This window comes from Nelumbo lutea, chromosome 7 (genome assembly GCF_056320005.1).
Source record: "Nelumbo lutea isolate HS-2025 chromosome 7, American lotus-T2T, whole genome shotgun sequence".
NCBI classification, from domain to species: domain Eukaryota; kingdom Viridiplantae; phylum Streptophyta; class Magnoliopsida; order Proteales; family Nelumbonaceae; genus Nelumbo; species Nelumbo lutea.
This window is the reverse complement of record NC_142690.1, coordinates 30,054,747-30,076,423: the sequence shown is the minus strand read 5'-3', so window position 1 is coordinate 30,076,423 and position 21,677 is coordinate 30,054,747. Positions and strand designations below refer to the sequence as shown.

At 38.6% G+C, this 21,677-nt stretch overlaps 1 protein-coding gene across 2 annotated transcripts; it reads left to right on the top strand.

The window, feature by feature from the left end:
* The first annotated feature begins 709 nt into the window (after positions 1 to 709).
* Positions 710 to 19,894, top strand: LOC148845932 (cytochrome c1-2, heme protein, mitochondrial-like). Of its 2 annotated transcripts, XM_088954999.1 has the most exons (9): positions 710 to 967; positions 1,055 to 1,084; positions 1,182 to 1,282; positions 14,201 to 14,421; positions 14,682 to 14,961; positions 15,045 to 15,116; positions 19,098 to 19,214; positions 19,339 to 19,404; positions 19,483 to 19,894. In XM_088954999.1, the coding sequence occupies exons 1-9, from the start codon at positions 964 to 966 to the stop codon at positions 19,597 to 19,599; spliced, it is 1,008 nt and encodes a 335-aa protein (XP_088811125.1). In that variant the 5' UTR covers positions 710 to 963; the 3' UTR covers positions 19,600 to 19,894. The 2 variants fall into 2 exon arrangements, with proteins under 2 accessions (XP_088811125.1, XP_088811126.1); XM_088955000.1 differs by lacking the exons at positions 14,201 to 14,421; positions 14,682 to 14,961; positions 15,045 to 15,116; ... (1 more) ...; positions 19,339 to 19,404; positions 19,483 to 19,894 and adding exons at positions 6,120 to 6,891; positions 7,218 to 7,519 and having other exon boundaries at positions 821 to 967.
* The last annotated feature ends 1,783 nt before the right edge of the window (positions 19,895 to 21,677 follow it).

Here is a 21,677-nt window from a genome sequence, read left to right as displayed (position 1 = left end):
AAATAAGTGCCTTTTATAGGCCTCAATGCTTAGGGTCTCATTGGGAACAGGCCTGAGATCTTTGAGGAGTTGTTTCTTTCTTTTCTGCCACATTAATTTGTCAGTTGAGAGATCCTCGTGGGGGTTATGATAGGTCTAAGTAAAGTCGAGGCACACGACACGATGAGCCATTCTAATAGTCGCGCTATCAACGTCTTTGGTAGTAAACTGTTGGGGACGGTTAGCGAGCTCTTCCTCACAGGTCTCCTTAGGTCCTCTCATCTCGGCTGGCTCCTAGAACAGGTCGTCGTACTCTTACGAGGTCTACCAGTTCGGCCTTGCCGAGGTGGAGGTCAACTTGAGCGTGGTGCTCCAAGATAACTTACCAAGCTGGTACACTAATTCAGCACCACAGTGTCATCTAGAAGTCACGTGTGGTTGTACAATTGGGAGGACCGAGTTACCCCTCATCACATACATACATACATAGATACATATATAATTAATTTTTATATTTAATAATATTTTATATAACATTTTTATTTTCTATGTATAATAGTAAATACTTTTTTACAATTCTTATTTTTTTTGTGTAAAATAAAAACATTTTTTATATGTATAATAATAAATAATTATTATAATTCTTAATTTTAATTTTTTGTATATAAAATAAAAAACATTTTTATATGTATAATTTTTATTTAAAAAAAAAAACTTGACTTACGGTCGAGCCAAACTCAAACTTACGAACTTTGAACCCAGCCGAGCTCAATGGAGCCTAACACAATTTCAGCGAGCCGAGCTCGAATAGTCAAGTATTCGAATCGGCTCGGCTCGGCTCGAATCCACCCTTCCGTGGTATCTCCAGTCAACACCCTGGTTTCGCTCAAACCCTAACTGTTCTCTCTTTTCACCGTATTTCCTCTGCAACTCCATCTCCATCCGTTTCCACCTCTAGTCCCTCTTTCCTTCTTTTCAGCAGTCATGGGTAAAGTTTTATTCTGCTTTTCTGCCACAATTCTTCATCATTTACTCAATTCTTCAACTCCAATTTTCATTTGATTTCATCTTGCAGGTTCCGGAAGGATTAAGGTTGGAATCAATGGTAATTGACGACGCTTTCCTTCATTCCCTCTCTCTCTCTCTCTGAATTATTGGGAGTTTATTCGTTTGAACTAAAATAAGATGGAAGAGAATTGCAGGCTTTGGACAGATTTCGCGATTGCTTGCGAGGGCCGCACCTCATAGGAACAATGCTGAACTTGTCGCTACTAATGAGTCCGTCATTGCTACTGATTACGTGGTAACCCCCTCCATCCATATCATTCCGGTCTATGTACTATCTATGGATCCTCTTGCTTATATTCTATGAATGAGTTTTTATTTTATTTTACTTTGCGTTCTTAAATCACTTGGATGAGTACAAATTGGGTTAAAAGATTTACAGGGAATTTCTACATGGGTTCAATGAAGATTTTGATTGATTAACAAATATGCATTACCATAAAGAAGAAACCAATCTTTGTAGCCAAAAATAGAATCCGATATTAAATGAATAGAAAATGAACATATATTTTGACCACCATATGTTTCAAATACGTTATACTATTCACTACAGTAGATGAGCTGTACAAAGCTGACATGTGAAGGATCATGTCTTTCTTTTCCCTTTCAAGCAACCTTGTACTCAAGCTTGGCCTTAGGGTGTCTATCTTGAGCATCTCAGTCACTGTATTGTTGATACTGTCAGTCCTCACCATCCAATGATCAAATATTACTTATTGTAACTAAAATTCCATGGCAAAATGGTTTATTTGCTAAGAACACTAATCTCAAAACCCTACCTTATATAGTAAAACCGTAGTACCTGTCACCTGGCATATGAAAAGAAATAGTTTGTGGTGGTTGTCCATATACTGCTTTATGGGGTAGTGGATGTAAAGCATTGTACCATACCATAATTCAATCTGAGGTGACCAATGCAACCATCCTTTTGTTTTGCTTTTTCATGATTAAAATAACATATATTATAAGAAATTATTTAGTACATCAGACTGTTCCAAAAAAACAGGAGGACAACCCTCCCAAAAGAGTTCATCATCCACATATTTCGCCTCCCTAACGGCCTAACCAACACATGGGCAGGCATAACCGCTGCTCTATTTCCATAATTAACAGAGGAAAATTTAAAAGATCTGAGTAACAAAAGGATTCTGTCCACCAAATATAAACAACCACAAGGAAGATTTAAAGGCCCAACATTCAACGTTTCCACTGAAACCAGACTATCTGATAAAATAACCACCGAAGTAATTTGATGATTCCTTGCAAACAACAATGCCCTCCAGACTGCCACCAACTCCACCTCCACAGGACCCTCTTGTACCAAACATTACCCAGCTGAACAAGCGTAAAATTTACCATAGAATCAATAACAAACAAAGCCATAAACCCATTTAAACTGATCCAAAATTCCCCCATCACAGATAATAACAAACGAAGGATGCTTAGGATATTTGATAGAACTGTAGTAATTCTGAAATGTAAGCATGGCTTCTGAACCTGCAGCAGAAGACAACTGAAAATCCAAAAACACAAACTTAATAATAGCAATTAGCTGATCCAAACAAAATTGATGGTCTGAAAGATTACATGATTTTTGTCCATCCATATATAATAAAAAACAATGTTATCCAAGCCAAACAATTCATTTTAACATCCAAAGAGTCAAAACAATTAAGTATTTTCAAATTACGGTAAAAGGCTCCTCCCCAGAAATAACCTCTGTCCTAATACCCCAAGGAGAGGAAAACCAAACAGCTCTAGCAATTGAACACTTGAAAAAAAGATGAAGCAAAGACTCTGTATCACTACCACAAAGGCCACACAAGGAGGAAACAATAAAAGCTCTAGATGATAAAAGAGAGGCTACTGGAACAAAATTCCTCTCCAACCTCCAGAGAAACAACTTAAACCTAGGAATCACCTTTAACCTCCAAACTTTCTTAATTAAACGCTCCATCAAAATATTCAACCTATAAGCACCCCAAATAGATAAATAGGCAGTTTTAACAGTAAGGTTCCCATTCTTGGATTCAGTCCAAATGAAATGATTATCCTGCATGGATCTAAAAATACGAGTCTCATTAACAAGAGGAATGCAAGTATCACAAAAAATTTGAGAAATCTTCTCAACATTCCAACTTCCAGATTGATCAAAGAAATCATTAAAACAACAACATTTGTATCTCCGATTCACAGGTCCCATAGGAGCCATGTATTTAATACCAACTCTAATCCATGGAACATTCCACACATTAACCTAATCATTCACACAAACTTTACAAATCACTTGATCTTTCAAAGAAGAAAGACACTTAAACAAAGAAATCCAAACTTTAGAGCTACTTGCTTTCTATCTATTAGGAAACAAACAATGTGAATTTAAATATTTACTCCTCAGCACTTTAATCCATAACCGATCATCCCGATTTAGGAAAACCCAAGCTAATTTAAGCTGAAAAGCCCTATTCATCTCAGATGCTTTCCTAATACCGAAACCTCCATAAGTCAGAGGAGAGCAAAGTATATCCCAATTTTCCCAAGCAAAACCTTTATTTGGTTTCCCAAAATTCCACCAGAATTTTCTTTGAATTTTGTCAATCTTCTCATTAACAGAATTAGGAAGTTGAACCATAGACATAACATGATTAGGAATTGACTGCAAGCTAGACTTTAATAAGACTAATTTACCCGCCTGAGACAAATTGACAGCTTTCCAACCATTCAGTTTAGCTTGAAATTTATCTAAAATAAAATAGAAAGAATCCCTTGTACTTCTTTTCCAAACTAAAGGAACACCCAGATATTTAGACTGGTAATCCAAATTTCCCATCCTTAACTGCCTATAGATCATCTTCCTACATTGATGATGCACATTCTTACCAAAATAAACCCCAGACTTTTGACAATTAATAGTTTGTCCAGACATCTCCTGAAATCGGTCAATCACCTCCAGAAGATTAACTACTTCTTCCCTAGAAGCCCTAATAAAGAGAAAAACATCATCATCAAACAACAAATGTAAATAGAAGGAGCATTACGAGCAACCTTAATACCATGAATTCTTCCAGACTCCCCACCTTTACACAATAGCCTAGACAAAACTTCCATACCTAAAATGAACAAATAGGGACACAGAGGATCACCCTGTCTCAACCCTTTGCTAGGATAGATATAACCCTCAGGCGAACCATTAATCAAAACAGAATAAGAAACAGTAGAAATACAAAAATAAGTCATTCGAGAAAAAATCTCAAATAATTCTCATTAAACCTGGGAGCTTCCCTTATACCTGATTGTTGTTTTAAGGTGTTATGATGCTAATATTTAACTGTTTACCTTGAAAATAGATGAATCCCCTTACCCACTTAAATGATTGGATTATCAAAGTGGCAACTTAGTCATTGTTTTGGAATGCAATAGAGCTTTCATAGGTGTTCTACCAAAAAAAAGGCTACAATTGTTTCTGCATATGGATGATTCATTGCTATTAAATGAGTTCTTGAGGAGGTAGCCAACCACAATTGACATATGTTTTTCTTATTATATACTAGATTGTTAGAGGACTTTTCTTGAAGTCTAGATATCTTCTTGTTACTAAATAAACAAGTAAACTGAAAGAGAAAAAGAGAATATACAAGGAAACAGTGTTTGAGAGAACAACTTGTAGAGAACACTGATGTGGGCCCCACAGCTATGGTCCCACTGTGTTTGTAGGGTGGAATGTGTTCTACTCATCCTAGGGTTAGCTAGTGGTCAATCTGTTATTTCAGTTTTATTGTGTTCTATTTGTTATGTAAATACTAAGGGCAGATCTGTCCTTTCCATGTAATTAGCATAACCTATAAATACTAAATAGAAGTGGCGGCGGCAGAACATTAAGATTCTGTCCCTCCTTTCAACCCTTGTGTTCTACTGCTCTCTCTTCTCTTTCTCCTCTCTTCTCTATACTTTTTCTTCTATTTTCGAACCTAAAATCTATTAGGGTTCAAGGCTGATAGCAGTCTTGAACGTCTACTTGGTATCAGAGCTAGGGTTTCTCATGTGAGTCTAATCCAGCCGACCACATGAGAACCATCTAGGGCTGGAAGCTGAGAAAGTAGAGTTCGTTCACTGATTCTTGGAGGTCGCCAGAGGGTTTAGCAACTGTTGAAGACTTGCCACGGTTGCAGAGTGTTGGTGATCAGGAAGAATCAGAGAAGGCTAGGGTTTGGTAACCTTGGAAGGCAGCGAACAACATTCTCTTGTAAGTTATTTTATTTTCTAAGAGAAGTACTATCAGAGAAGATAGGTTGGACCTATCTAGAAAGGGTGGTCGAACCACTCTAGGGTTTTCTTCTTTCTATTCTCTAGGGTTTTGTCTTAACCTTGCGGCAAACCCTGCTGGGCCGAGCCTTGTGATCTACCTGTGAAGCTCTTCTTAAGTTTTCTCCTCAACATTGATCAGTTTTAGGGTTTCATATTGACCCTACTACAAGTCTTATCTGTACGGTACTGCCTGGAATGTGGCGGCCGAGATTTTTTTTTAAGGACTGGTTAAAACCCTAATTCTGCTTCAGCATATCAGATTATTCTCCAAGCTGTTTTCAGATTTTTTTTTGGGTTTTGAACTCTTTTAAGGGGTGAAAACTGTACGGATTGTTGCTGTTGTGTTTGCTAATTGGTTTCATATTAGATTTATACCTATTTTATGCACATATACCGTGAATACAGATTGGTTCTATACTGATTTTTTATTGTGATTGATAGTCCAAGTGCTGTTCTTTGACTGTAGTAACCCTAATTTTTGAGACTACTGGTTCTTGACCGAAATGGAGTTTAAAAATCAGGCAGAAGGCAGTTTTGTAAACAACAGTTATGGTGGTGTTTCTGAGACAAGTTTTCAGATTACAACCGTAAGATTTGATGGATCAAACTATTTGGAATGGGCTTAATCAGCCATGATGGCTATTGGGGGAAGGGGTAAATTAGGGTATCTCTTGGGAGATGTGAAAGAACCCTCCAAGGGAGACCCCATGTATACCAAGTGGGTTCAAGAAAACTACTTGGTTATGACATGGTTGTGTAATTCTATGCAGCTTCATATCAACCGAAATTACTTGTGGGCAAAGACAGCCAAGGAGATATGGGATGTTATGAAAGAAACTTATTCCCAACCCCTTAATGTTGCCAGAGCATATGAATTGAAATGTGAAGTGAATACTCTTAAACAAGGAGAGAAACCGGTTTCGGTCTACTTTTCTACCTTGAAGTCCCTGTGGAATGAGATTGATCATTTAGAGACTCTTGAGTGGGAGAGTCCCAAAGATGCACAGACCCATAGAAAGCGAGTCGAGACAAGTAGGGTGTTTGAATTTCTGGCAGGCCTGAATTCAGAGTATGATATTGTGCGGCAACAGATTTTGACCAGAGATAGTGTGACCCTCTCCCAGGCATACTCCTTAGTGCATATTGAAGAGATCAGGAGGAAAGTCATGATGCAACCTCAACCTCTTACACTGGCCCTTGTAGCTGTTAAACCCAAATCAGGGGGTGATTCAGAAAGGGACAGGAAGAAGGAAGATAAAAGGGATGTGGTATGTGAGCATTGTAAGAAACCCAAACACACAAAAGAAACATGTTGGAAGCTACATCCTCATTTGGTCCCGACAAAGTTGAGAAGCAAGAAGGGCAATGCTCATGTGGCCGTGAATACTGATTCAGCATCCTCGTCTAGCACAAGAGGCACCCCCTTAGAGACCTTAGTTGCAGTTCGGGCTGCTCTCATACAGTTGGAAAAGGAAGTTGGGAACTCAGCTCAGCCACCACAGTCACCATCAGCCCCTGCCACATCTGCTTTCGCACATTCAGGTACTCGAGCCTCAACTTACCATGCATCAACTCCAGGTACTACTGAACCCTGTTGGGTAATAGATTCAGGTGCATCCGACGATATGACTAGCTTGCCTTCATTGTTTACCACTTATCATTTATCTTCTGGTAGGGATAAAGTATCTATTGCTGATGGTTTTCTTGTTCCCATTTCTGGCAAGGGTGACATTAAACTATCGGATACTATCTCCTTGTCTTCTGTCTTACATGTTCCTAAGTTTGATACTAACATTCTTTCAGTCAGTAGTATTACCAAACGTATGAACTGCTCAGTAACTTTCTTCCCTGACTGATGTGTTTCTCAGGACCTGGAGACGAAGGCGGTGATTGGGATTGGCCGTGAGACGAATGGGATCTATCTGCTCGGGGAGATTTCTCGTCGGGAAGAGTCAATGGATAAGAAGTCACTTGTTTCTTAGAGTGTGAGTCCGATTATGCTTTGGCATAACCGATTGGGTCATTTGTCTTTTCGGTCCTTAAAGAGTCTGTTTCCTACTTTGTTTGAGTCTGTTGAGTTGTCCCAGTTGAAATGTGAAAGTTGTGAGTTTGCTAAACATTGTAGAAAATCTTATTCATTGAGTAATAAAAGGAGTAATAGTTCTTTTGATATTGTGCATACTGATGTTTGGGGGCCATATCACATCCCTTCTATGGGTGGGTACAGATATTTTTTGTTATTTGTTGATGACCATACCCGGTTTTCTTGGGTTTATCTTATGCGTTCACGAGATGAGGTTCCCGCCTTAACCCAAAACTTTCACCAAATGGTCATATCCCAGCTTGATGCCAAGATCAAAGTTCTTAGATCTGATAATGCAAAGGAATACTTTGCTAAGCCATTGGCATCTTACCTTCTTAATCATGGGGTTATCCACCAGAGCACTTGCTCTCATACACCTCAGCAGAATGGAGTTGCAGAAAGGAAGAATAGGTACATCTTGGAGGTGGCTAGAAGTATTATGTTTACCTCCAATGTCCCTATTCGCTTATGGAGTGATGCTATCCTCACGGCGGTATATCTTATTAATTGGGTTTCTTCCCGGGTTCTTGATATGAAATCTCCTTTTTCCCTTCTATACCCAAATGAGGAGTTGTTTACTGTTCCCCTCAAAACATTTGGTTGTATCTGTTTTGTTCAGCTTCTCGGACCCCATCACTCCAAGTTCGAATCAAAGGCCTCCAAATGCATTTTTCTTGGTTATGTACAAACTCAAAAGGGTTATTGCTACTATGATTCTGTCTTAGGGAAGAGATTTGTCTCCATGGATGTCACTTTCTTTGAGGAGACACCCTATTATTCTCGGGTTTCTCCTCAGGGGGAGAGCAGTGCGAGTGGGGATTTGGGTCATTTTCTTCAGGGGGAGTGCAGTGAGGGTAGGGGTAATACTTTTGGGGCTGTTCCCTTACCTATTCCATTGGGTGATGAGGGCTAAAATAGTGAGGGTGGTCAGAGGGATCCGGAGTTGAGGGTCTATCACAAGCGATGCAGGCAGGTTGGTCCCGGTCATCAACAGTCTAGGCCAGCTCCAATATCTTATGTGGCTCCAAGTCCAGGTATTACAGTCCCAGGGCCCACAGAGACTTCTTCCACTGTTGCCACTTCACATCCTGTAGATGACCTTGACCTTCCCATTGCCGTTCGTAAGGGAAAACGGCATTGTACCACATCTACAATCCACTATATTTCCCAGTTTTTATCCTATGATCGCCTATCTCCCACCTACATGTCCTATCTTATTTCCGTTGCTAATGTCCCTATTCCAAGAACAGTGCAAGAAGCCCCATCCGTCTCGGAGTGGAAAGATGCAATGCAAGTTGAAATGGATGCCCTGTTGAAAAATAACACCTGGGAGCTAGTTGATCTGCCCAAAGGAAAGAAATCAATTGGATGCAGATGGGTATTTACTGTGAAGCACAATGCAGGTGGCTCCATTAAGAGGTATAAAGCTCGACTAGTTGCAAAAGGGTTCACCCAGACTTATGGTATAGATTACTTGGAGACCTTTGCCCCGGTAGCGAAGATGATCACCATTCGAATTCTATTATCTCTTGCAGCAAGCCACACTTGGCCTTTGTTCCAAATGGACGTTAAAAATGCTTTTCTGAATGGAGACCTGTAGGAAGAGGTTTACATGTGGTTGCCTCCTGGATTCTATGATACAAAGACAGGTAAGAAGGTGGTTTGAAGCAGTCACCTAGAGCTTAGTTCGATAGATTCAGACTAGCCTTTGGGAAGTTCGGTTATGTACAGGCCCAGTCAGATCATACCCTATTCATCAAGAGGGTGGAGTCCTCTTTGACACTACTTGCAGTGTATGTTGATGATCTTGTGGTGATAGGAAATGATAGCCATGAGATTGAGTCCCTCAAACAACTCCTTCATCAAGAGTTTGAGGTGAAAGATCTTGGTGCACTTCGGTATTTTTTGGGTATTGAGGTTGCTAGATCTAAACAGGGGATCTTTGTCTCTTAGAGGAAATATGTTTTAAATATGTTGGCGGAAACTAGAAAGTTAGGTGTCAAGCCTGTGGGTACATCCATTGAACAGAGCCACAGGATTAGTGCAGAGAGTGGGGAGCCTCTTGAAGACAAGGTTATATTCCAGCGATTAGCGGGAAAGCTCCTATATCTCTGGCTCACTCGGCCAGATATCAGTTATGCAGTAAGTGTTGTCAGCCAGTACATGCATTCTCCTAAAACCACACATCTTCTTGCAACAGAAAGAATATTAGCATACTTGAAGAGATGCCCGGGTAGAGGTATACTGTTCAAGAACAATAATCACATGAAGGTGGAGGTCTATATGGATGCCGATTGGGCTGGGAGTGTTGATGACAGAAGGTCTACCTCTGGATATTGTGCCCTTGTGGGAGGTAACCTTGTCTCTTGGAGGAGTAAAAAATAGAGTGTTGTCTCCCGATCTAGTGCTGAAGCTGAATACAGGTCAATGGCTAACGGAGTGGCTGGAATTCTATGGCTGAGATCAGTACTTGAGGAGTTGGGTATTGAGTATGAGAAGCCCCTGATGCTATATTGTGATAATCAAGCGGTTATTAATATAGCACACAATCCGGTGCAACATGACAATACTAAACATATTGAAATTGATCGACATTTTGTACGAGAGAGGGTCTCATCACAAGAAGTGTGTATCCCGTACATCACATCCAACATGCAGCTAGCAGATATCCTCACCAAAGCCGTACCAAGGAAGAAACTAGAGGCAGATCTATCCATGTTGGGAATGACAAAATTTATTCCCAACTTGAGGGGGAGTGTAGAGAACACTGATGTGGGCCCCACAGCTATGGTCCCACTGTGTTCGTAGGGTAGAATGTGTTCTAGTCATCCTAGGGTTAGCTGGTGGTCAATCTGTTATTTCAGTTGTTATTTATTTCAGTTTTATTGTGTTCTATTTGTTATGTAAATACTAAGGGCAGATCTGTCATTTCCATGTAATTAGCATAACCTATTTCAGTTTTAAGATTCTGTCTCTCCTTTCAACCATTGTGTTCTACTGCTCTCTCTTCTCTTTCTCCTCTCTTCTCTATACTTTTTCTTCTATTTTCAAACCTGAAATCTATTAGGGTTCAAGGCTGATAGCAGTCTTGAACGTCTACTCAACTTAATCCAGATACAAAGGGCTTCTAATAGAAACAATAGAAAATAACAAAAAACAAGCCTGTCCATCTGCAACTAAATTCAATGCTTACAAAACGACTGTCAAAACTCTAAAGATCTGTCAAGATCATTATAGTGTTTTAGAAGTGCAAGGACCATTTTGTGCCCGAGGCCCGAGGTGCGAGGTGAGGCATGCATCTTTTTGAAGCAAGGTGCAAAAATGCAAAAAAAAAAAGATAAAAATATTCAAAAAAAGCCAAAAAATTCAATGCAACATATTAAAAATATTAAACAGAATATTAATAATAAAATATAAACTTAAATTTTAAAAGAAGTGCTTTAAAAAAACCTATTATCTCAAATTAAAATACACAATAATAACATGTAAAACATATTTAAAATGAAAATTTAAAAAGAAAATCAAGCATAACATATAAATCATATTTAAGCATGTAAACTCTTAATCTCTTTATTTATTTTTTCCTAATTGCATTAGTTCAAATATCCAATGTGATGTTAAACATTATGCATTCTTGATTCTACAAGCACCTTTGTACCAAGCCCTTGAAGCAAGCCCAAACAAGTCCATATCAGGGTCTTAAATTCTTAATCCCTATACACAGAAAAAGGTTTTATAACAAGTGTCTTTTAAAAATATCTTTCGAAAACCCTATTTGCTAATGTTGTTCATTCATTCGTCCTAATAAAAGATATTTTTAAAATACACTCAAAGTTATATAACTTTTTTTTATAGAGATTAAGAATTTAAGGCCCTAATATGGACTTGTTTGGGCTTGCCTCGAAGGGCTTGGTCGGCCCAGCTGCTAAGCATAAAATAACTGATAAAATGCATGGATCTTCAAAAGGCACACGCTTGGGCTGAAGCTCAAGACACACCAAGCACATGCTTTTTGAAAGTGCTGCGCTTGGGACCTAGGATATGCACCTAGTCGTGCCTGAGGCATACCATCTGATTTACAAAAAGTGCACCTATTTGGGAAAATACACAAAAAAGGTCTATTATTTTGCAAGTGGTCCAGAGTGTTCACTTTCCCATAGAACATTTCCCAACACAGGGCACTAAATTTAGGGAGAATAGGTTGACACCAAACTTCATTTGAAGGGGAAGTATAGGGGTTAGAGGACTGACAAAGGGCATTAAAAAGGTGACACAAGAAAATCGACTTAGATTTGGAAATCAAACTCTTCTATCTGGTTTAGAAGGCTCCAAACAAACTCTATCAAGAAGATGCAAAAGCTCTGTTACAGAGGTGAATTTCTAATCCCTCAATGCCCTATGAAACCTAAAATCCCAGTTATGGCCTAGAGGCAATAAAGGGGGGACTAGAAATTTTGAGATCACCTCTTTTTTTGCACAAGGAAATGGAATACAAGGAAGGAAACAAATCCTTTAGAGGCAGATCACCAATCCAAACATCTTCCGAAAACTGAATTAAATTCCCTGAACATACATCATACCTGATATACCTGAGAAAAAGAGGAAGGATATCATGAATTGCTTGACAAGGTGCTGCCATAGTAGCCCAATGTGATACATCTGCATAAGCCACTCTCCAACCTTCCATGGGTACTATCCACCACCTCATGCCATAACTTTTCTCTTTCTAATGGCCATCTCCACAATATTTCCCTGATCCACTTTAATGTGTTTAGTTCCATCATTTTGCATAGGATTAGGAGATGATTACAATAAAGCTTCTTAGGGCTATCAATAGGACTGTTCAATTCTTTGAAGAGAGATTTTAGCCATGGTAGCTTAAAAGAACCATGCACCATGTCTTTGCTATGAAACTAAATTACCATTAAGAAACATGCAATAACCATAAGTAGATTGTCAGTTATGAATACAACCAGCCCAGTATGCTTCAATAGCTATCATCAATGGGAAATTCATATTTGAAGCATATTGACCGTGAACAATTCTAGCGTAGGAAGGATGTAATCCAATCAGTCATGGTTGCAAAAGTCTTTCAGGTAATATTTGAAAATTCTTTATTTGTAAGAGCCCCTTGATCATTCTAGAACTTATGATCAATGTTTTAAAAGGTGTGGAGGTCTACACATGGAAGTGTGCCTCCAGGCGAAGTGCCCTCAAAATGCCCTAAGGCACATGCTGAGGTTTATGCCTCGTATGCCTTTTGCATGTGGCGTGCCAAAGCTGTATGCTTCAGCCCTCATGTGCCTCATGCATGCCTCATATAGAAAGAAAGAACAGAAAGAAAAGGAAAGAAAAGGTGTGGAAAGTGTATGCTTGGAGGTGTACCTCCAGGTGAGCACACTCAAAATGCCCTGAGGTACACGAGGAAGGGTTTATGTTTTTGAGACGTAAACCTCAGATGCCTTTTGCATGAAGTGTACCGAAGGCATATGCCTTGTGTGCTTCATGCACACCTCATACAAAAAGAAAGAAAGAAAGAAAAAGGAAAACATGTACATCTTTTGCTCCTTCCTCCTTCCCCTTCTCTTGAGAAGGATTACGTATCTTGCATTCTAAACTACATTCACCCCTCTAGGTGGTAGAACACCTCATGTCATGCCTCCACATTTTAAAACATTGCTTATGATTGGTCTCTATAGGAATCTTAGTAGGCTTTACTTTTAATTTTCCGGTATATTTTATCAAATCTATGATGTATTTACTCGAAGAAATGAAAATACCCTTCTTGGAATGAGCAACCTCGGTTCCTAGGAAATACCTAAAAGTTCCTAGATCTTTGTTTACAAACTTTGTGGTAAGGAGCTTCTTCAACTTAGCAATTTTAGAGGGATTGTTACCTATTACCACTATGTCATAAACATACACGGTCAACACCGTTAAGCTACTATCATCCATTATGAATAATATAATGTGTGGTTTGCCTTTGATTGTGGGGAATCTAAATTTCTAAACAAAACTCCTAAATCTGTAAAACCAAGCTCTAGGAGATTGTTTCACATAAAGGTGTAAATTGGATACCTGGTTTGAAGAACTTCTGTTGCAGTGGGCACAACCCCCTTCAAAGTTTAACAAATGCTGGCCCTGTTCCCTTGAAGTTTTTGACAAACACTCAACTCATGCACACCCAAGTTGCAGCTTATAAGAAAAAAACAGAGTTCTACCTCCCTATCCTGTATTTCTTTAGCTGTTAGAGAAACATGTAATTCTTGGCAATGTGTGTTTGCATGAAATTGATTAGCCACAGCTACACTATTAAATTCTTAACTTCTTATTTAGCAAACAAGTCCTCCAATTTAAGTTGTTTCTCATTTCTAATGAGATAATTCAGTTTGCTCTGTCATCCATGTATATATCTGGTAGATTGAGACTATTCCAAGTAACTATTTCCATCAAGCTTGATAAAGTGATTTGGATATTTGGGCTATCATTGTAGCCCATTTAAACAGTAACATATTTTTCTCTTTGTTATTTTCTTGATTTGTCAGCATGGTTTACCTCTTGTTAAGTTTCAACCTTTGTTACCTCAATATGGAAAGGACGTGGTATCAGATGCCAAATTTACACTAAAAATTGAAGTGTTGTACACTAGGTAACATAGGTTTCAACTAGATTATGTGGTTCTATCATACAAAATCCATCGGACCTTATTGTTTTGGTTCTAAATGTTTCATCACAATTCGCTAATAGATTTGGCCTTGTATTTTGCAGGCTTCTCCAGTTTTGTCTTCCCTTGTTCAGAAGAGGGGTCAAGATGGAGCTGGATCTGCTGGTGTCAAGTCCCTAAGAGCTATTGCACTCCTTGGAGCTGGAGTTTCTGGGCTTTTGAGTTTTGCAACAGTAGCATCTGCTGATGAGGCTGAGCATGGCTTAGACTGTACAAGTTACCCTTGGCCTCACAAAGGCATTCTCAGTTCATATGATCATGCATCGTGGGTGGATGGTTATTTTTCTGAATTTGTTAAGTTTTTTTGATGAATATTCTGAATTTGTTAAGTTATTTATAAAAAAAAGCAGTAGTTCCTAAAATAAAACCTATTTTGTAGTGTCATTGCCTGGTTGTATTTCTAGATTAGATCTTTTAGCATGATCCTGCAGGTAGGGGATCATGATTCATGATATTATCTTAGCGTATGTTTCCATGGTCTTGCTAATATCTTATTGGTTCTGCATTCAAATCATATCTGGGCAGGATTCGTCGTGGCCACCAGGTTTACCAACAAGTTTGTGCATCTTGCCATTCAATGTCTCTAATTTCTTATCGTGATCTTGTTGGAGTGGCATATACTGAAGAGGAGACAAAGGCTATGGCTGCAGAAATTGAGGTAGTTGATGGGCCTAATGATGAGGGTGAAATGTTCACTCGCCCTGGTAAACTAAGTGATCGCTTTCCTCAGCCATATGCAAATGAACAAGCTGCAAGGTTTGCAAATGGAGGGGCATATCCTCCAGATCTGAGCCTTATAACCAAGGTACTGAAGTCTTCTTAATTTTTAATTCTTCAGATTAATTTTCTTTCCTGGTTTCTTGCCAACATCCAACTCTGTCCTTTCAGGCTCGCCACAATGGTCAGAACTATGTTTTTGCTCTTCTAACTGGTTATCGTGATCCTCCTGCTGGTGTTTCGGTAATCCACTATTTACCTAATCCCTTATCTAGATTACTCAGATACCTATCTACTTGAATTGACATCTAGAGTTAAGAAAATAGAATTTTCAAACTTCCTTTCTTCTGCAAAATACAGATTTCTTAGGCTATAATGTTAGTTATGTACTATTACCCTCACAAATGTTGTTTTTCACCATTTATTAAAAAAAACAGAAAAAGAAAAAGAAAAAGGGAGAATTGGGATAAATAAGATTGTTTAGATAATGCAAAACATATTTCTGCCTTTTGTTGCTGGAAAATATTCTTTGCATATATCAAAGGGCATTTGCAGGAGAGAATGATAAAATAATCATATTGAGGTACTATGGTATATTTTATTATTGATGGCGTAGTATTAATTGATGAAACTAGAGAAAGATTATATTCAAAATTAGATTTATGGAGAAATGTCTTAGAAACAAATTATTTTAAAACAGTTTCATAATTCGATTTACTTGTCAAACAAGAGGTTTTACAAATTACAATAGGTAGGATTACAACAGAATATATGCAATGTAGTTTTAATAATAATAATAGGAGGTAAAAGTAGGATACATCTAGGATTGGAGACCAAGAGATATCTCGATGCGACATCTATCTTTGACTCGATTCAATAATTCATAACAAGTGAGAGATGGAGAATGATGTCTCCCATAGAATCAGAGTAGGATGGATAAAATTGAGGGGTGCATCTGGAGTTCCATGTGTTAGGAGAATACTGCTTAGGCTGAAAAGAAATTTTATAAATCAGTTATAAGGTGATTGTTGAAATAATTTATTTTAATTTGTTAGGGTCTGTTTGGCTGGTTAAAGCGTTTTATTTTTTCTGTTATTGTACTTTACTTACAGCAGGGGCACAAAGGTCTTTTCCCTTCTTATTTTTTGTCGCCCTATATATTATAACAGAAGCTGGCACCGCCAGCACCTGTTCCCTCTAATCCTTCTTCCTTTCTTCTTCTCTTCTTCTCTTTTCTTCTCTTCTCTTCTCTTCTTCTTTATTTTTTCAATCGGATTTATTGCCAAGATGGTATCAGAGCAAGGCCATTGAATCTGGGCAATCAAGTTTCTTCTCCAAGTTGCCGAATCTGGGTGGAATAGAGGATTAAATTTGGGTTGATCGAATCAGATCTGCAATCGGTGCAGCCCTATTTTTTTCTTTTTTTCTTTTTCTTTCCTTGGTTGTGTACCAAGAGTAAAACGAATGAATCTGAACCACTGAATGTCGGCAGACCCTTGTGAGGTTTATACCTCTTTTTGTTTTGGATTGTGTGATCCTATACCTGTGAAAAGGTGGCTGTAGGTCACGGATGACCTTTTTTCTCTGCTTATTGGCTTGATTTCATGTGTGTAAGGATCTCTCTTAGTGATTAATGCTTGTAAACCTTCTGGAAAACTAGTAGGCTGAGACTGTTATTCCGTACAGGTCTGAAAATCAGTTTTTGTCATATTATTATTTTTTTTTTCTGGAAATTGGTGCTGTTCTTGTGCTCAGATAAGTCCAAAACTGAAGTGTGTGGACTGGTCACTTGTTGTGTGTGGAGTTTTCTATTCTGATTAAATGAGGGATCCTAAGTTGAGAGTTTAGATAAAAAATTCTGTGTTGACCATGTCGTCTGAGAATTCTGCTACTTCAAGGGTTTTAGGAAGTCAAAATGGAGTGAATGGGGGTTGGATATGAGTTTCCCCATGGCTGTTATTACGGTTTGAATTACCTTGAAAGGTTTAGGGGAATAAAACTCTACATCGGGGGAAAATAGGATACATCAATGGGAAAGTGAAGGAACCAAAGTGCTGAATATGATAGGTGGAACCAAGAAAATAGTATGGTGATGTCATGGCTCTTGGTTTCCATGCTGCCATAGGTAAGAAAGACATTTATGTGGGATGAAACTGCTTGTGAAATATGGGAACAAGCAAAGTCCGCCTATTAAGAGCAGAGACAATATGCCAAGATATACCAACTGCAAGATAAATCCTCTACTTGCAAGCAGGGGGAGAGGAGTCTCTCGGTGTACTATTTAAATCTGGCATCGATATGGAAAGAACTTGATCACTATCAGAATGTAAATTGGAAATGTAATGAAGATGCAAAGTCATACTAGTCACTTGTATCTCAGCAACGGGTATTTGCCTTTCTCTTGGGGCTGAATCCTTCATATGAGTCTATTAGGGTGCAGATCTTGGGAAGTAAAGACTTGTCATTAGTATAGGAGGTTTATGCCTTAGTTCAGTTAGAAGAGAGTAGAAGAAGTTTGATGAATTGTATAGAGGGGGAGCTAGTTGCCCTGGTTGTCTGGGAAAGTTTAGATATTAATGTCGGAGGTGGTTTTAAGAAGGGTGACTCTTAGAAAAGAACAGATGATAAGAGTAAACTTTGGTGCACTCACTGCCATAAGGCAAGACACACCAGAGATACATGTTGGGATCTCCATGGAAAACCTAAATGGGCACAGGATTTGGGTAAGAAGTCAACAACTGATCAGGGTAAGAAACCAAGTCAGCAGAATCAGAAAAAGTATAACTCAACTAATATGGCATCTCAAGAGACTAGTCCCATGGTAACTCAGGAAAGGAGTCCCAGTTCCGACCCTAAGGAAGAGATCAACTCCTTTTGTGACCATTTGGAGCTATATGGTAGGACTCTTTGCTAGATGGATTCTGGTCCTACTCTTACCTCTTTCGCGTCTACATCAAGTAACACTACCACTGCCTTCCATGTGTCATATCATACATCTGATTCTCCTTGGGTAATTGACTCCAAAGCCTCAAACCACATGATCGGTAAGTCAAATTTATTTCAGACATACAACCTTCTCTCTAGGAGAGATAAGTTGAAACTAGCTGATGGTTCTTTCTCCACCATAGCCGGCCAAGGAATCATTATCTCTCCCATTCGGCCTTACCCTTTCTAATGTATTGCATGTTCCTAAATTACCTATAAATTTGCTTTCTATTAGAAGTGTTACTCAATAGCACTAGAAAAGGAACAAGATACAAGTAAGTGAGAGCAGTCCTCACCACTAGCCCTGCAAAGTAAACACCAGTTAAGGGACAAACACAAAGAAGGCCTTTTCCTCTGCAAACAGTCCAGGGTATTAATCTTTCTATAAAACACCTCCCAACAGAAAATAATAACTTTAGGTGGAACCAGTCTAGACCAAATCTCTCCTTGGTTGGAAAACCCCACTGTCCCTGGGAAGAAAGGGATTTGAAAAAAGAAGCACAGGTAAAGTAACCTTTTGGGTGAGGGAACCATAACCTCACATCAAAACTACGGGGGTCCAAGAAGGGACAACAGATCTGAAACACTGTTAAGTTCATCATCCCTCAAGCCTCTCCGAAAGCCAAAGTCCCAACTTAAGGAGGGGGGTGAAAAAGGAGATGGGAGAAAAAGAGAGATAACCTTTTCCTTGTAAAGGAAAACGGAATAAAGAGACGGAAATTGGTCCTTTAGGGCAACATTACCCAGCCAAATGTCTTCCCAAAATTACACAGATGTACCAGAATTCACATCATACCTGACAAAGTTGAGAAACTGAAGGAGGATACTCTGGATTGCTTTCCATGGGGAAGCCAACGTAGCTTGATGTGAACTACCTCAAAGGGATGTAAGATTGCTCTCTGTGTTTCCTTTTATTTAGCAGCATCAATAAAATCGACAGTTGCTCCTAAAAAAGGCTAAACGACTGAGCAAAACTTGGGCTTGACTCAGGGTTTCTCGGGCTTCAGCTGTTTGATAAGCCACCTGGATAACGTTTGGTGCTTACTGAACCAGTCCCCTCTGGCTTAACCTCGCTTATTATGGGGTTTATTTGCATTATCCTCAAAAAATATGCACCGTTTTCTTGCTACAAGTGCATGTCACATTTGCTAAAGATATAAATTTGTTTCCCATGCAACGAGGGTATTACCCTGGTTTGTGTTTTTAAGCAGTTAAAGCTGACTTCTGATTGTATTTTAGATCCGAGAAGGGCTTCACTACAACCCTTATTTTCCTGGTGGAGCAATAGCTATGCCTAAAATGCTCATTGATGGTGCTGTTGAGTATGAAGATGGTACCCCTGCAACAGAATCTCAGGTAAATTTTCATAATTTAGTGAACAATATTTTTGGAGTAGCAAGAGCTTCTTGTCAACTACAGAATTAGTTTCCCATTCAAAGTTTGGAGGATCAGATTCTTTTGTTCACAAACTTCTATGCAGATGGGAAAAGACGTAGTAACATTTCTGTCATGGGCAGCAGAACCAGAAATGGAAGAGAGGAAACTGGTAAATGGACGTCTAACTTTTCCAAACGTTGTCATCTTAAATGTAAATGCCTTCTCATTTTAGTGCTTCCAAACGCAGATGGGATTCAAATGGATATTCGTTCTGTCACTTGCACTTCTTCAAGCTGCTTATTACCGGCGCTTGAGGTGGTCTGTCTTTAAGTCCCGGAAGTTGGTCCTTGACGTTGTTAATTAATCTGTCTTCTTTCTCTTATTTGTCTGGAGCATTTCAACTGTAAATGATGGATGACCATAATCAGGTTTTTCTGTATCCATCTGGCACATACACCAAGGTGAAAATAATGAGTACCCCATTTCAACTTTTATTTTTTGCTATGATATGCAATTTCAACTATTTATGTAGGGAGAGGAGGTTTACTTTGTATACGTGGTACGTACACCATTTTTTGGTTGAATTGTTGGAATAAATTCAGATCAATGTTTACGTAGGGTGGATGCCCGGCTCCATCTACCCTGTGCAGTTGAGAGAATTGATAAGCAAAACAAATTTTGGTGATGTTTTTCTTATATTTAGTTAGATCAGACATGTACAAGTTGATATTGGACAACAGCTGAAGTGGCTGAACCGAATTGTATGATTTATTCTTTAGTTTGTTAGTGTTTATTTATTTTGCTACGAGTCTTAGATAAGTGCTTATCCTGATAAGCGCTCATGGTCATGGCCTCATGGGTGTTTATTAGTGAAAAAGTTACTGTTTAGTTCAAATAGGGATAGTATAGGCATTTTCAAAATGATGTGGCCAAGATGGGCCAGAAAGGAATAAGTGATTAAAAATAAGCTAAAAAATTGGGCTTCTTGATTAAGTGCTTATTTTCAGGAATAAATATTCATTTCGGCTTATTTTCCAAATGCAAAGAAGTGCTGATTGGAGTGGTCTCAATCCAAAATAAGTGCTTATATGAATAAGCACTTCTAAAACATGGGCTTAGTGTATTTCATCATTTACTAAAGCAGCCCTATAGTTTTATGGATTTATAAAAACATATATAGTTTTTATTTTACTAAAACACTCCTTATACTTTACAATGGATTTATGTTCAACAGTTTTGATCCTAATGTTTATTTGAATAAATTTAATTAAAAAAATTAAAATTAAAATATCATTTTTGCCCTTGGTAGGACATGGGCAACTACTCTATTTGGTTAATTTTGTATTTTGTATGAAGAAGTATAAAGGGTACTTTTGGACGGCGATGAATGCATGGTAATCGCATTTGGAAACATGAAAGGGCCTCTACCCAAAACCATGGCAAAGCAAAATGGAACCTGGTCTTTTTCAGTAAGGTCGTTAGAAAGTTGAAATTGCCATTCTTTGTTAGGGCTGACGGATTGGGTTGAATCTAATCTGCCAGATTTATGTCAGATTTGAATTGAACTTGGATAGTATTAATAAATTAAATAATTTGAATTGAACTTGTACCTCACAGGGGTTTAAAGAGTGGTTGGAGACATGAATTGACTGCTATGTGGTATACATGGAAGCATCGCAACAAGGTGGTCTTTAACAGTGTTCATATTTCTATACCCATTGTTTAGAAGTGCTAATTCATCTAGGCAGACAAAATTCTTAGAAACAAAATCAGGTTCAGCCAACATCAGTCTCTTCACTACAAAGGGATAAACCTCCTGTTGGGTTTGTTATGATTAATACAGATGGTGCTTGGCATCATTCTTCAGCAGCCATCGGTGTTGCTACCGTGATTCAACTGGCCACTTCCTATTTGGTCGGGCTCATCCAGTCCAATCCGTTTCTGCCGAAGAAACGGAAGCTCTTGCCATTATGGAAGGTTTATTGATGGCTCAAAGTTTGTGGTTACAAGCTTTTCATATTGAGAGGGATGCCAAAACTATTGTGGATCTGCTAAATTCCCATATAAACCCTCCCTGGAGATCACACCATATAATTATGGAGTGCAGATCTTTGTTGTCTTGTTTCTCTCAAGCTTTAGTGCTCTTTGCGTCTCGAAGTTGTAATCGATTATCTCACAAACTTGTTACCTATGCTAATCAGTATCATGTTTCCAAAACATGGGTATCATCTCCTTCATTTGTAAGATCGATACTTCATTTTGTGATGTAATCTTGTTGAAAGTTGAATGAATGTGCCTTTCCTAGCAAGGTTACTGGGTTAGGCTTCAAAAAAAAATTATATAGAAAAAAATCGGATCAAATTTGAATTTAAATTTGGATAAACAGATACCATCTGCAGCCCCATTTTTTTGTGAATCCAAAGTCAAGAGGCATCGCATATT

Excerpts from the sequence above, each read along its gene's own strand:
- LOC148845932 (XM_088954999.1), top strand. Across the intron at positions 14,962-15,044 it reads ATCTGAGCCTTATAACCAAG|GCTCGCCACAATGGTCAGAA; the intron begins GTACTGAAGTCT and ends CTGTCCTTTCAG. Across the intron at positions 19,215-19,338 it reads CCCCTGCAACAGAATCTCAG|ATGGGAAAAGACGTAGTAAC; the intron begins GTAAATTTTCAT and ends ACTTCTATGCAG.